This window comes from Mirounga leonina, unplaced genomic scaffold (assembly GCF_011800145.1).
Source record: "Mirounga leonina isolate KUSES-001 unplaced genomic scaffold, KU_Mleo_1.0 Mir_364, whole genome shotgun sequence".
Lineage (NCBI taxonomy): Eukaryota > Metazoa > Chordata > Mammalia > Carnivora > Phocidae > Mirounga > Mirounga leonina.
This window is the reverse complement of record NW_023270708.1, coordinates 1,049,166-1,065,008: the sequence shown is the minus strand read 5'-3', so window position 1 is coordinate 1,065,008 and position 15,843 is coordinate 1,049,166. Positions and strand designations below refer to the sequence as shown.

At 35.4% G+C, this 15,843-nt stretch overlaps 1 protein-coding gene across 1 annotated transcript in view; it reads right to left on the bottom strand.

Moving 5' to 3' along the window:
* Positions 1 to 15,843, bottom strand: part of EFCAB13 (EF-hand calcium binding domain 13) — a 257,749-nt gene that overhangs the window by 192,614 nt on the left and 49,292 nt on the right. Inside the window, exons 10-13 of the mRNA XM_035030370.1 lie at positions 9,807 to 10,316; positions 7,647 to 7,784; positions 6,327 to 6,398; positions 870 to 1,013 (exon numbers count right to left, since the gene is read on the bottom strand). Of these exons, the coding sequence (XP_034886261.1) occupies positions 870 to 1,013; positions 6,327 to 6,398; positions 7,647 to 7,784; positions 9,807 to 10,316 (864 nt within the window). The remainder of the gene's footprint in view (positions 1 to 869; positions 1,014 to 6,326; positions 6,399 to 7,646; positions 7,785 to 9,806; positions 10,317 to 15,843) is intronic.

The window sequence follows — 15,843 nt, the reverse complement described above, 5'->3', positions numbered from 1 at the left end:
TACACATGTTTTTTTTTTTTTTCCTCAAGAGTGTTTTAGCTATTCTTGGCCTTTATAATAATAATACTAGAATTAACTCATCAAAAAAGTAAAGGTTTTAACAGAACTGCTTTGGATAAATAAATTAATTAGGAGAATTGACTGTCTTGGGTCTCTGAATCCATGAATATGGGATATATTCCCATTTATTTAGATATTCTATAATGTCTTAACAAAGTCTTATCATTTTCTTACATATCTTGTATTTGTTCCTATTTCTTTTTTACTTTTTTTATGGAAAATTTTAAATATACACAAAATAAAAAGTATATTATAATAAAAGCTCATTTACTCTCCCTCTAGCTGCAAGTATTATCAATTCATGGCTATTCGCATTTCACCTATAACCCCACACATTTGTCTACCTCACTACCACCCATCCCCTTTAGAAAAGTTGTTGCTAAGTTATAAGGGTGAAACTAGTCAAAGTTAGTTATTCATAACTATAACAAAGTTAGCTAGTTATAAGGGTCAATACTAGTACCTTCATTATTAATTGTGGGCTTTGACATAATACAGAGTCCTTTGTCCCATTTAATGCCTTTTGTCCTGATGTCTACCTTATCAGAAAGGAAAATCAGAAATCCTTCTTTTTGTTTGCATGTTTGCCTATAGGAAAAAAAATGTCTGAAAAGATGGTTATTACTGGTTATTTCTGGGTAATGGGATTTTGTGTGTTTTGTTGTACTTTTGAGTATTTTTCTGTATTGGTTTAATTTTAATGATCTTTATTCTAATAAAAATAAAAGTCATTATTCTGAAGAGAAAAAATAGCAAATGACCCTCTTTCATATGTGTAAACCCAGTTTTCCTGAAAATATATCACTTACCATTAGCTTCAGTCAACTCTGTGATCTTTTCAAATTCTGGCTTAGAAAGGTAAACTCCAAAACCCTGAAGACAAGTATTCAGATCCTCATAGTCCATATTTTCATCTTTAATTTTATCAATGGCTTTAATGATATCAGTCAACACTGAAAATAAAGCAGTATGCTATTAAGTATTAAATATAAGTCAAAAAGAAAACACCAATAGTAAGATGAATTTTAGTTCTAACACTAAGTTAACAAACAAGAACTTTAGAAATGTTATGTATAAAAAGAATTACCAGAATTCTTAATAATACTGAAAACCAACAAGGTACAAAATCAGAGCCAAAAATATATTCTACTTTGTTATAGTCTCTTTATTTAAGGAAGTGCCAATTTAATTACAGTTTAAATGCATAGGAAGAAAAATATTATACAATTTCCTCATTTAATTCTCTAATAATTTAAAATTTCCTAGCAGTCTGTTTCTCAGTAGCAGAAACAGAAGTAGAAAACCCTCAATCCCAAATGATGAATTGTGGTAAGGTTTTGTAGCAATACATGGCTCAGTCTTTGGTAAATTTATCTTTATCTTGTGTGTATATAAATATTTTTACTTAGAAATAACTATCCTACATGTCTTTTTATAATACTTTGGAATATATGCTTCACAAATTTGGGCAGTATTCCATTCATTAAATTTAAACAGGTAAATTTTTACTGCAATGAAAACTTTCTTAAAATAACTTGCAAATATATAGAATTATTAAGGGGGTTGATAGACACGCATGTGTGTGTGTGTATGTGTGTGTAAACTTTGGAACGACTTAAACTCAAATAGACTTCCTCTAATAGAAGATTAGGATAGGTAAAGTGAGGAAGTTGGGCAGTGGAGGGCATTAAAGCCATTATCAGGAGTTTATCAACTTTAGGCAGTCGCTGGAAATCATTATGGATTGCTAAACAAAGAAATGATCATCAAAATGATGTCTGAATTAGATGATTCTTAAAAAGATGATTCTTATATATAAATATGTACAAGATACATGTTCCTATCTCGTGAAAGGAACTTTTAGGTGAAAGAAATTCTCATTTAAAAGTAAACAGCTGATGAGTGACATCAGCAAGCTGGTTGAGTAGGAAGTCTTGGACCCTTCTTCCCACAAACACACTGATTCAGCAGAAATTCAAAAATAAATTCCCTTTGTGAGAAACCAGAAACTAACTGAAAGGCTCTTACACCCTAGGAGAAGACAAAACCAGATGCATTGAAGCTGGTAGGAAGATTTGGGAAAACCTCCCACAAAAGCTGGAGACCCTGCCCCCCAGTGCAGCACCATATGATCCAGAAGAGCTCCCAGCTTCACCCAAGGAAAAAGAGCCATTGGTTCACACATCCACCAGTCCAACTTTTCCAAAAGGCCTCCCCAGAAGACTTGCTCTTGTCTTGCCAGGCTTGGAGCTCTGATGATTCTAGCACAGCCTCGTTGTTTAGATAAAATAAAGGTGGTGGCTTGGGCTGGTAGATGCCAGTGATCCTCCCCTCTGCTGAGCAGAGTAGATTAAAAATCTCAGCTCTTAGTTTCCCCCTGGAGAGGGAAAGAGATTATCCATGCATCCAGCACCACAGCTTTTCAAGAACCAGCATGTGTCTTGTCAGTCCTGGAGCCTGGAGAAGGAAAAAGTCCATAGAGGCCCAGAGAATATATGGCTGGACTGACTGGTGAGGGTCTTCTCCTGTACAAGGCCAGTATGTGAAGACTGAGAAAGCAGTGTGCTTTGTCTATTGCACAGACACCAACACACAAAGTCCAAATGGAAATTTCATAACTAAAAAATACAATAACTAAAATAAAAAGCTCAGTGGATCAACTCAAGAGCTGAAGGGAGGAAAGAAAGGAAAGAATCAATGAACAGAGGGGTAGACGAACCATGAGAGACGATGAACTCTGAAAAACAAACAGGGTTCTGGAGGGGTGGGGGTGGGAGGATGGGTTAGCCTGGTGGTGGGTATTGAGGAGGGCACATTCTGGATGGAGCACTGGGTGTTATGCACAAACAATGAATCATGAAACACTTCATCTAAAACTAATGATGTAATGTATGGGGATTAACATAAGAATAAAAAAAATTAAAAAAATTAAAAAAATTAAAAAGAATCAATGAACGGAAAGACAGCAATGGAAATCACCCAATGAACAACACTGAGAAAATTGACCAAAAAAATGAACCATTTCAGGGACCTGTAGGAATAAAAAAACAATCTAATGGGGCACCTGGGTGGCTCAGTCAGTTAAGCATGTGACTTCAGCTCAGGTCATGATCTCAGGGTCCTGGGATCAAGTCCCACATTGTCGTCGGGCTCCCTGCTCAGCCAGGAGTCTGCTTATCCCTCTACCTCTGCCCATGCTCCCACTCGCTAGCTCGCTGTCTTTAAAAAAAAAAAAAAAAAAAAAACCCTTAAAAAAAAATCTAACATTTGTGTCCCAGAAGAAGAGAAAGAGACCACGGTTAAAAAGGTACTCAAAGAAATAATGCCTGAACATTTCCCAAATTTTTAGCAAGAAACACCAGCCTATAGATCCAAAAAAAAAAAAAAAAAAAGTGAACCTCAAACAGGATAAATCCCAAGAAATCCATGTCAAGAAACATCATAATTAAACTTCTAAAAACTAAAGACAAGGGAAAAAACCTTGAAAGCATCCAAGGAAAAACATTGTAGGGAAAGAAAACCAATCTGAATGACAGGATTTATATCAGAAACAGTTGAAGCTGGAATAAATTTGCACAATATTTTTCAAGTACTGAAAGGAAAGTACTGTCAACGTAAGATCCCGTACTCAGAAAAAAATATTCAGGCGTAAGAAGGAAATCAAGATGTTCTCAGATGAAGGAAAACTAAGAGAATTTGTTGCCAGTAGACCTATGAATGGCTAATGAAAGTGAAAAAAGTGAAGGAAGTCAGGCACAAAAGACCACATGTTATATGATTTTGTTTATATTAAATGTAAAAAAAGAAGCAAATTTATAGAGATAGAAAGTAGATAAGTGGGGTGCCTAGGTGGCGCAGTCGGTTAAGCATCTGCCTTCAGCTTCCAACATGATCTCAGGGTCCTGGGATGGAGCCCACGCACCCCCCTCCCGCCCCGCTGGTGGGGCTTCCTACTCAGCAGGGAGTCTGCTTCTCCTGCTCTCTTTGCCCCTCCCCACTCCCACCCCGCTCATGCTTGTTCTCTCTCAAATAAATAAATAAAATCTTAAAAAAAAAAAAAGTAGATAAGTGGTTGTATGGGGATGTAGGTAGAGATTTAACTGCAAATGGGCACGAGAGAATTTTAGGAATGATGGAAATGTTATAAAACTGGATTGTGTCCACTTCTGGTCCAATTTCCAAAGAACTGAATGCAGGAATTCAAAAGAGGTATTTGCACACCCACATTCACAGCAGCACTAGGCACAACTGCCAAGAGGTAGAATTAACACAACTGTCTATTAATGAATGAAAGGACAAACTAAATATGGTATACACATGCAATAGAATATTAGTTAGAATAAAAGGGAAGGAAATTCTGACATACACTACAACATAGATGAATCTTGAGCGTATTATGATAAGTGAAATAAGTGTCTATTTGTCTTCACAAAAAGACAAATACTGTATGATTCCACTCAAACATCTGGAGTGGGCAAATTCACAGAAACAGAAAGTAGAATGATGGCTGCCAGAAACTGGAGGGGCAGGGATGGGTAGTTGTTGTTTAATGGGTACAGAGTTTCAGTTTTGCAAGGTGAAAAAATTCTGGAGATTGGTGGTACAACAGTGTGAATATATTTAACCCTAACATTATTGAATTATACACTTACAAATGGCTAAGATGGTAAATTTTGTTATGTGTTAAATACAATTAAAAATAAAATTTAAAAATAGTATAATGGGGGTGCGACTGGGTGGCTCAGTCGTTAAGCACCTGCCTTCGGCTCAGGTCATGATCCCAGGGTCCTGGGATTGAGCCCCTCATTGGGCTCCCTGCTCCGCGGGAAGCCTGCTTCTCCCTCTCCCACTCCCCCTGCTTGTGTTCCCTCTCTCACTGTCTCTCTCTCTCTGTCAAAAAATAAATAAAATCTTTAAAAAAAATTAAAAATAAAAACAAAAATAGTATAATGGGGAAAGGGTGCAGCGGGGGGGAGGGTAGTTAGTTGTGACCAAGACATTACTTCAAAAAACAGCAATGAAACAATGACTGAGTTGGTGAAAAAATGCACGGTGAAGCATTCAAGAAATTGATTTGCTAGGGGCGCCTGGGTGGCTCAGTTGGTTAAGCAACTGCTTTCGGCTCAGGTCATGATCCTGGAGTCCCGGGATCGAGTCCCGCATCGGGCTCCCTGCTCAGCGGGGAGTCCGCTTCTCCCTCTGACCCTCCTCCCTCTCATGGTCTCTGTATCTCATTCTCTCTGTCTCAAATAAATAAATAAAATCTTTAAAAAAAAAATTGATTTGCTAATAGTGTCTTCAAGAAATCCAGACACTTAAGCACTTACATTCATCAGAAATGACAAATGATAATGTAGCTTTTAACATGAGACTTTTTATCTAAGTATAAGAGAAAATCTTTTCCTTTGGATTAATTTTTCCTTATCTGAGAAATCTTTTGGGAAGAGACAAAAAGCTTATCTTTCTTCTTTAGCATATGAATAAATAAAAGAGCAAGCCTTATTATCTTCCATTTCTTTTAATCTTGCTGAAAAATAATTAATTATTTGTATAAAAAATAAAATCATTGCAAGCAAAAATTTTAAAAACTGGTTTGTGGTAACAGTTGTAGGACTCTGAATTTCATAAAAATTGGATGGGTGAAATTTATGTATGTAAATTGTATGTCAATAGAACTGCTTTTAGAAATGCTCTAAAACAAAGGCAAACCAAACCAGTATTTCATTCAAACAAGTTCATTATAAAAAATTAAAAATCAGGGACACCTGGGTGACTCAGTTGGTTAAACATCTGCCTTTGGCTCAGGTCATGATCCCAGGGTCTTGGGATGGAGCCCTGCATTGGGTTACTTACTCAGTGGGGACCCTACTTCTCCCTCTGCCTGTCGCTCCCCCTGCTTGTGCTGTCCCTCTCTCTGTCTCTCTCTCTCTCACAAATAAATAAAATCTTTAAAAAATTAAAAATCAAATCAACCATCAATTGCTAAGAATGGAGCTAAGTACCTATTTCATCTCATTACCTTACTATTACTGTACGTTTATATAGTACAGTTTTTAAAATCCACTTAACAACTCTGTGAAGTAAACAAGTTAGCTATTATTACCTTGATAGAACAAGTCTTTAAAAAACTGGCAAATGGCTTGCCTGAGGATTTCAGGACTATTAAGTCTCTATCTGAAAAGCAAACTCAGTTCAGTTGAACCTAACTCTTTTCAACCTAACTGCTTCTTTCCTCCAAATCATTTTAAAATAAACTTCCCACCTACCATCATATTCAGGAAGACTTTGGTCTATGGCGAGAGCATTCATAAAGTCATCTAAGTTCACCATTCCACTTTCTGTAAAATAAAGAGTTGGATTATGCACTCTGTTGTGTTTTTGCATAAAAGGTAAATTCATATTTTAATACAACTATGAAAGAATTCTCCCTCACTTCATCATCATCCTATTGAGTCGTCATATCTTGTTTCCCAAGATGAGTCTTTCTAAATTAGGTCAGTTCATTTCATTTCAACAATTACTCAACAATTTTTAAATATCTACTATAAAGTGCAATGGACTGGATTAGGTACTTAGTTCTTGATAGATATAGGAAAAAGGAAAAGTGCCCATATAGATGGACCATGAGAAATTTGAGTCTATTTCATACCATCATGAAAACCCAGTCAATATGCTATCCATTAAGATACCTTGACAATACTAACCAGTCCTTATATACCCAAGTGTCCCCATCTCTACCCCTAGTATCCAGCTAATCCAAATAATTATCTATTTTTAGGTACAAACCCTTCATAGTGCTTATATCAATCCTGATAAGCAACATAAAGAGCTCAATAATTTTAGTAGCACCTATTCTTTAGATATTTTTTTTAATCAAATCTTCTTTCTCTTTGCCTTAGCTAGGAAATTTTGCTCAGGTTCTAAGAATTCATTTCTAACATATTCCCAAGTCATTCTTTCCCCAAAATGTTGCCTCTGCCTTCTCCTCAACTGAACTTCTGCTATGGACAGTTCTTAATGATAAAACAACTTCTCTAATACAACAACCCTTCCTGGAAACTTAAACTCTGCATTGAATTTACGCTGGTGACTGGGATGTGCCATTTAACATCATCTAGATGCTAACTGCCTGCCTACTTGTATAAGTAGCACTAGCCCTAAATTCCTAGCTGTAGCACTCCTTCTCCATTTTGGAATCTCCAATTATTTCTTCTTGGATCCTTAAGCTATTTGCTTAGAGATTTTTGTACCCCTTGGATATTGTGATCTTACTGCCTGAACCTCCCTACAACTGGATCAGACTTCCCCAGTACCTGTCCCATACTAGCAGACATAGCTAGGGATAGTCATGGAGTCTTACATAAACAATTGAGATACAAAAGGCTTAGCTTCTCCAAACCAATCCATTAGGTAAGACTTTCCAGGAACTTTTTTTTATATACTACTTTCCATTTTTATATCTGTTCTTTTAGAATCTTCTTTAGCCCATTTTGCTCCATTCCTAGTTGAGAGAACTTATTCCATCATTTAAAACTATCCCATAAAAGTATCTATTTTCTCAAGAAGTTTGGCATTATTAGTCTCACCATTTTGAGTAGTGTCTGTCACAATCTTCTTGAACACTTTGTCTGATAAAGTAATTCCTATTGAAGGCAAAATGGACTTAAGTTCTTCTGCAGCAATGTAATTTTCTTGGAGTTTACTGATAGCTTCACAGATATTTTCTAAATATACAAAATGTAAAGTACTATTCAGCAACAGAATTTATGTGTCTTAAGCAACAATTAGCACCCAAAATCTTTATCTAGTAGTCAGAAAGCAAGTTTTATCTACTTAATATTATTTCATAGGACTGCTTTTTTCTTCATATTTCTGTTGTATCTTACATTATATCTAAATACTTCCTTTATAGTTCAAACAGAAAACAATATTGAAAATTCTATAAACACTTATAAACTACTTGTTTGGAGGAACAACTTGTTCAAGTGGCTCAGCCAATGCTGCTTGGTTCTGATTAAGATATAATGAATGAGTTCAAGAGATCAAAACATCAATGTGTTCAAATTCTAGGATTCCAAGCAAAAAATGAGAGTTCTTCCCCTTCCCATCATCACTTTAGTCTACCACGCTTTCAGTTCACAAACTTCAAAATCATAAAATTTTAGAAGCAGATATACATGGCCTCATGATAAGCCCCCTAATATCATGCACTGGGATGGGTACAATATCATTTTGGTGGTATTCCGGCCAAAAATGCATAACCTGAACTTATTCATGAAGAAATACAAGGAAAACTTCAAATGAGGGACATTATACAAAATAACTAGTCAATATTCTTCAAAAGTGTCACAGTCATGAAACCATCCCAGATTGGAGGAGACTAAGGACACATGACTACTAAATGTAATGTGTGATCCTGGATGAGACCTTGAACCAGACAAAGAACATTTATGGAACAAATGAAAAAAATCAAATAAGGTCTTCAGAACAGTAAATAATATTGTATCAGTGTTAATTTCCTTGTTTAGTGCATTTACTGTAGTTATACAAGATCTTAACACGTGGGAAAACTAGATGAGGAGTAAATAGGAATGTCTTTACTTTTGTGTAATTATTATGATTTTAAAATTATTTAATGATTTTGAATGAAAAGTTAAAAATGTTTTTAAAATGTAAATCAAGTGACAGTCACATTTCATAGATGCTAAATTACCACCAATTTATTTTAAGAAGTTATCAGATAAACTATTTCACACTTCTCTATGCACAGAACATTAAGTACGGCAATGGTAGGTGGTTTGATTTTAATGACACCAGGAAGATAGATAACCACTTTCTTCCAGTCTTCTACTCAATGGCTAAATGCCTACTACTCCATTATTCTTTTAGCAGGGTTTTAATTCTTCCTGGAATATAAAGAACTCAGAAATAGGAATGGGGCACAGAGTAATAGTAGTGCATTGGTAAAGGAATCAAAATAAATATCATTGTGCCTCCTTAATAGAGCACACTCCCTTTTCAACTGAGTTATTGAAAACATGTATTGCTGTATAAGAATCACTAATATTTCACTAAGCACCCATTTTAGCAATTACATGTAATATGAAATGCAATAAAAAGATCACTACGTTTCTTTAAAAAAAATAAACATAACCTAAGTAACTTCAGCTAAGGACTACAGGAAGGAGTTCCATACACAGTATTTCTGTGATAGAGGTACCACAGAAGGAATAAAACATATATTGGTTGGGAAACCTTGCTCATCTTTGAGGAAGTCCATAAAGCCCTGGGCGGCTGAGATGTTTAATATTAATTTTCTCTTGATGTTCCCACATCCATAAGAGATAATATCTGAAGTATTATCATATTATACTGGATATGGATATCATATATTTAAATTATGGAACCTGAGCAAAAATTTCACATAGACTTCTTACATACTTTGTTAAATAAATTATAAAATAACTATTTCCAAAAGAAAACAGGCCCTCTATTTTCTAGGGAACTTGAGTGAGTCCAGTTAATCACAAATAAGCTTCTTGGTCAAAGTTAGGCATCTGAAAAAGGGAGCATCTGGAAAGGCACAACGATCAAAACCACAGTGTTATATGCATTGGCCTATAGACCAGAAGTGGGAGTTACTCGAAAGTACTGACAATTGAAATGCATACAACTATCTATTAACTGATTAATTCAGCTTGTTTTGGTGATAACTCAAGAACTCAAGGAGCTAGATTTTGACTTACGTATATGATACTGATCCAGAGCATTCGTTGTAGCTTTTTCCTTTAATGAAACCTGTTTTAGGGGGCTGGAATGCCTTCTCACAGTTGGCTTCTGAAGTTTGGGGATACTAAAAGTATCACTTTTATCCAGAGACTTTTTGAGGCTTGTAATACTCTTCAAGTTATGTGGTATAGACTTTGAGTCATGAATTTCAATCTTCTCTGAATATTTCTTAAAGTTTATGCCATCCTTTGAATATGGTTCCTGGAATCCTGTATTACTGCTATCAACCCCATTTAGGAATTTTTTTATTTGCGAAGGATTTTTTGATCTTTTAAATTCAAGGTAATCATTGTCCTCCATAATTTTATAATGTTGGAGGGTTTTTTTATTTAACTTTGGGAATAATGATGGTTCAAACAGTCTGGAAGATAAAGTGCTTTTCTTCCTATATTGTAGATAGCATTCTGATATATTTGATAACTTTCTGTTAGAAGGAGATTCATCCAAGCCTGACCATTCCATAATTGCTAAGCAAGAGAAACATATTTAATTATTTCATTTACCTGTACAATTTGAAATCGTTCTTTTAAAAAAAAAACTAAGTCCTCATGAAAGCTATTCAAGAAATTATCAGTTGCTTAAATACATAAAGTTACTATGTTAAAAAAATTACAGAGGTGGTAACCAAAAGATTGAACTATTAACTAAGTTAAATATAATCTTCTGGCTTAATATATTTAAATTCTTCCATCCAGAGCTATTCAAAGTTACACTGAATCAAAAGTGATAGCCTCCTAAAGCACATAGTTCTCACTCCCCACTCTTTGCCAATTTTGAAAGATAACAGGCTGTTATGTCAATACAGTTACAAATCCCTTAATTATGAGCATACCAAACTAAAAGGAAGTTGTAGTGGGGAAATTTTTATTTATAAAATCAGAATACAAATATTTACTCTCCTAAAGATTCTCAGTACTTGTGGGGGGGGGATAACTTTTTATATAAATAATATCTTTAGAAAAATATTTTTTTAAAGATATTATTTATTTATTCATGAGAGACAAAGAGAGAGAGAGGCAGAGGGAGAAGCAGGCTCCCAAGGAGCAGGGAGCCCGATGCAGGGCTCGATCCCAGGACCCTGAGATCATGACCTGAGCCGAAGGCAGACGCTTAACCGTCTGAGCCACCCAGGCGCCCTTTAGAAAAATATTAATACAATGTCCACTAGGGCTTCATTTGTAAAGTCCACCTGATGGCTCAGAATAGTATGTTACATTTGAATAACACATTTTAAAGTATTTCAAATGTTATACTACTTGATCCTCAAAACAACTCCATGAGCTCATCAAATAAGTCAAAGAAAACCAAGAAACTTCACCAGAGTAGCAGTACAATCTTGACTATGAAGTCATCTCACTTAGAAAAAACAGAAAGTTTCTTAGTTTAGTGTGTGTTAAAATGAACAAGTAAAGGAAAATATTTGGATTTTAAATGTCTGGAAATCTTTTTCAAAATTAATTCATTTCTTTTATGTTGCCATATAACATTGTATTAGTTTTAGGTGTAAAAAGTTTGGAAATCTTTAAAGATGGTGACATGGATCTCTAGGTTCTATCAAAAAGAAATAGGCTAGTGAATGGGTAAAAAAATAAAATCTTTGACACTTCTGCTTTGGGCTAAGACATTGCAATAGGGACCAACTTTATCCTCAAGCCTTAAATAACTAAAAAATTGGACAATTTATGTGGGGGAAAAAAAACAGTTTTCAGGCATTGGACAATAGGCAGCACAGGACTAAGTAATCCTCTAAAAAAAGTAAACAATCCAGCTGGAAACCTTACAACTGCACCAGCTTACTGTCTGGATGTAGTTTCCATGCCACAGCATAGGAAAGTAAAACCTGAACAGAGCTTGATGGTCTGAATGAGTAGAGGAAAGAGATAAGAGGAAGGCCAAAGAATCTAGAATATGGGAGTAGAGTGCCAAAGAAGAGAGAACTGCTGAGTTCTGGAGATTAGCATTAACTCTTTGGCTGAGTATTAATCTACACATACATGAGAGGATTACTACCCAATGACAAGGAAAGAATTACCAGAAAATTGTAGGTAGAACAATTCCTGTAGCTCACTAAGAATTGAGAATGATTTGTGATTCCATCAGCCAGAGCAAAAAGATCTCATAATACATGGGGCATTCAGTAGACTCATCTGAAGAATGCTGCCTTAGTAGTAGAGCTAAATTAGTATAAAAGTTGCTCTGAGATCATCATTAAAAAGCTTTAAAAAGCAAGCTTCAAAAGGACCCAACTGATTCCAAGTAATTCAACTGCATCAGAACCAAATCCAACACTAATTAAAGGAGCTCTAGGAGACTATAAAGCACCAAGTAAATTGTGAAGAGGGAGAGCTCAGGAAAATAACTTCATAACATTGTTTATGAACTCCTGGGTTCGCCCTGAGCTACATGGATTTGACCCTAAACAGTACACCATAAATTCTGAGAACTGAACTCTAAGATAAACCACCAGATTGGCCACTGGATGTCCCATATCTCTGAATAGTACTGCAAAGGCTGTGGACGTTGAAACTATAAAACACAGAAAATTGATTGAAACTTGTAGCCTGAACCAAACCAAGGCAAATTCCTGCAAAAACAAAATTTAAACATTTTCCAAAGGGTTTAAGATCTACAGTCTCATAACTTAACATTCAAAATGTCCATGATATTAATTCAAAATCACTTCACATATGAAGAACCAAGAAAATCTCAATCTGCTTTGGAAAAGACAACCAATAGACGCTGACACAACCAAGATGACAAAGATGTTGGAACTATCTGATAAAGACTTCAAAGCAACTATTATAAAAATGTTCCAACACACAAAGAAAAAAACATTTTTGAAATTAATAGAAAGAAAGTCTCAGAAAACAACATAAAAGACATAAAGAAGAACCAAATTGTAATTTTCAAGCTCAAAAATGTAATAACCAAAGCAAAAAAGAAAAAACTCATCAGATAGGCTCAATAGTAGAATGGAATTGTCATAGGAAGAGTTCATGAATTTGAAGATACATCAATAGAAATTATCTGAACAAGCAGAGGAAAATAAGAATGAACAGAGTCTCAAACACCTTTGGGGCAGTATGAAAGAGGTCTGATATTTATGTCAGTGGAGTCTCAGAAAGACAGTAGAAAATGTGTGGTGCAGAACAAATATTTGAAATTATAGTGGCAAAAAAACCTTCAAATTTGGCAAAAGAAAGATTCAAAAGCTCAGTGAATCTCAACAGGATAAACTCAAAAAATCTACTACCAAACAAATCATAATCAAACTGCCAAAAACTAAAGACAAATATCTTGAAAGCAACTAGAGAAAAAAACCCATTTTATGATTTGAATAATATCAGATTTCTCATCAGAAATTGTGGAATACAGAAGTAAAAGAAATAACATTTTTAAAGTGCTAAAAGAGGAGCATCTGCCTGACTCAGTGGAGTGTGGGACTCTTGATCTCGGGGTTGTGCGTTCAAGCCTCACATTGGGTGTAGAAATTGCTTAAAAATAAATTTTAAAAAAAAATGCTAAAAGAAAAAGCTGTCAACCCAGAGTCCTATATCCAATGATAATATCCTTCAGGAATTAAAGAGAATAAAGATATTCTCAAATGAAGAAAAACTAAGCTAATTCATTTTTAGTAGATTTGCTCTTTTCAAAATTTAAAAGAAGTTATTCATGCAGAATGGAAATGATACCCAAAAGACATCTGGGCAGTCAAGAATGAAGGAAGAGAAATATAGAATAGTTAAGACTAGGTTAAATGTAACAAACTATTATTCTCCTCTCGGAAGTTTAAAAGATGTTTGATCATTGAAAGCAAAACTTACAAACATTGTCTGATGTTTTCAATGTGTGTTATGGTAATACATAAGAAAACCACAGCATAAAAGAGGGAGGATAAAAAGAGCTATATAATGGTAAAACTTCTATATTCCACTTGAATTGGTAAAATATTTATGTAAGTATTCTGTAAAAGATTACGTATGTATAGGGTAATCCTTAGAACAACCCCCAGAAACATGCAGAAATATAGCGAAAATACATAAAAAATAAATTTACAAGCATACTAAAAATGTTCCAAAAAAAGAAGGCAGAAAATGGTTGAAAGCAGGAAAAAAATAGAAACAAATAATAATATGGTATACTTAGATCTGAATGTATAAAAGATTACACTAAATATGATTTAAACACTCAGAGAGAAGAGTCCAAGATGGCAGAGGAGTAGGAGACCTTAGTTTTGTCTGGTCCCAGGAATTCAGCTAGATAGCTATCAAATCATTCTGAACACCTGTGAACTCAACTGGGGATCTAAGAAAAGAAGTGCTGCAATTCTACAAATAGAAAAGGGACCATTTTCTGCAAAGTAGGAGGTGCAGAGAAGTGAATCCGAGGCAATATATTGGAAGATAAATCACAGAGGGAGGGAGCCTCCAGAGGCCAGCTATCAGAAAGTGATATAGCAGCAGAGCGCAAAATCAGAACATTTAGAAGTCTGCTCCAGTGAGGGGCATCCCTGCCTGAAAGGTGCTAAGGCAGCAAAGCAGGGCAGAATCCTAGGTGGGACAGTGTGGTCTCAGAATCCCTGGGGTCATAGAAAGAATAGGGGTGCCTGAGTGCAGCACAATTCCCAGGTATTGGAGCGGGGAAGCCAGCTGCAATCAGTGAGCCCAGGAGTGGGCTTTCAGCTCGGCATTGCCATAAACCATGAACTCCGGCACAGTCGGGCAACCACTCTCTAAGCAGGGGTCCAGCAAGCAGTAGAACCATGGTGAGACCCATCTACCTCCCACAGGAGGAGCCATACGAGTCTGCAGGGTTTGGAGACTCAAAGCAGGGTTGCATGCCCGAGACAGAAATGCTGGGTTGCAGGCTGAGTGAGCACGGAGTGCAGACAGAAACCAGGGAGACAGGAGTGATTAACTGCTTTTCCCTGAGGGTGCACTGAGGAGTGGGAGGGTGGGAGCTCTCAGCTCCGGGGCTGGAGGTTGGGAAGCCGCCATTTTCATTCTCATCCTCTAAAGCCACACAGAAAGCCTTCAGGGAACAAAAGCCACATAGAGCAATCTGGAGCAGTTTACTTAGTCTGGCCCCGTGGCAAGGGTGGTGCAGTTCTGCCCAGGCAAAGATACCTGAGAATCAGCACAACAGGCCCCTCCCCCAGGAACATCCAGCTAAGACTAAGTTTACCAATCACAAAGAATTGCAAAACTCCAGCGCTAGGGGAATTTAGTATATAAAACTTATGGTTTTTTTCCTCATGATTCTTTAGTCTTTCAATTTTAATTTTTTTCTCTTTTCAACCAATTTCTGATTTTATTAACTCTTTTTTAAAGTCTTTTAATTTTCATTTTTATAATTATATTCTATCCTTTGATTGTATTTAATTATATTCTATCCTTTGATTGCATATATATATATATACACACACACACATATATATATAGTATTTAATTATATATATACATTTTTTTCTTTCTTTACAATTTTGGGATGCGGTTTCTTCTAACGAACAGACTAAAATACTCACACAATCTAGTGTACTGCTTTGCTCTCTTCACCAGACTGATTATATTCTCTCTTTTTTAAAGTCTTTTTTAATTTTCATCTTTACAGTTATATTCTATCATTTCAATGTATTTAATTTTATTTTTGCATATATTTTGTGTATATATGTTATATATAGATATACATAAATATAGATAAATTTATATTGTGTGTGTGTGTATACACAGTGTTTTCTTTCTTTACAATTTTGAGATACAGTTTCTTCTAATAAACAGTCCAGAATACACACAGAATCCAGAGTATTGCTCTGTTCTGTTCAATTGTCTCATTATATTCTCTCTTTTTCTCTTTTTTTAATTTTTTGTTTGTTTGTTTGTTTTTGTTTTGGGTATCTTCTGATTTCTTTAGTGTATATTTATCTGGGGTGTTGTCATTTTAGCATTTTCTTCTCTCATTCACTTATTCTTCTCTGGACAGAATGACAAGACAGAA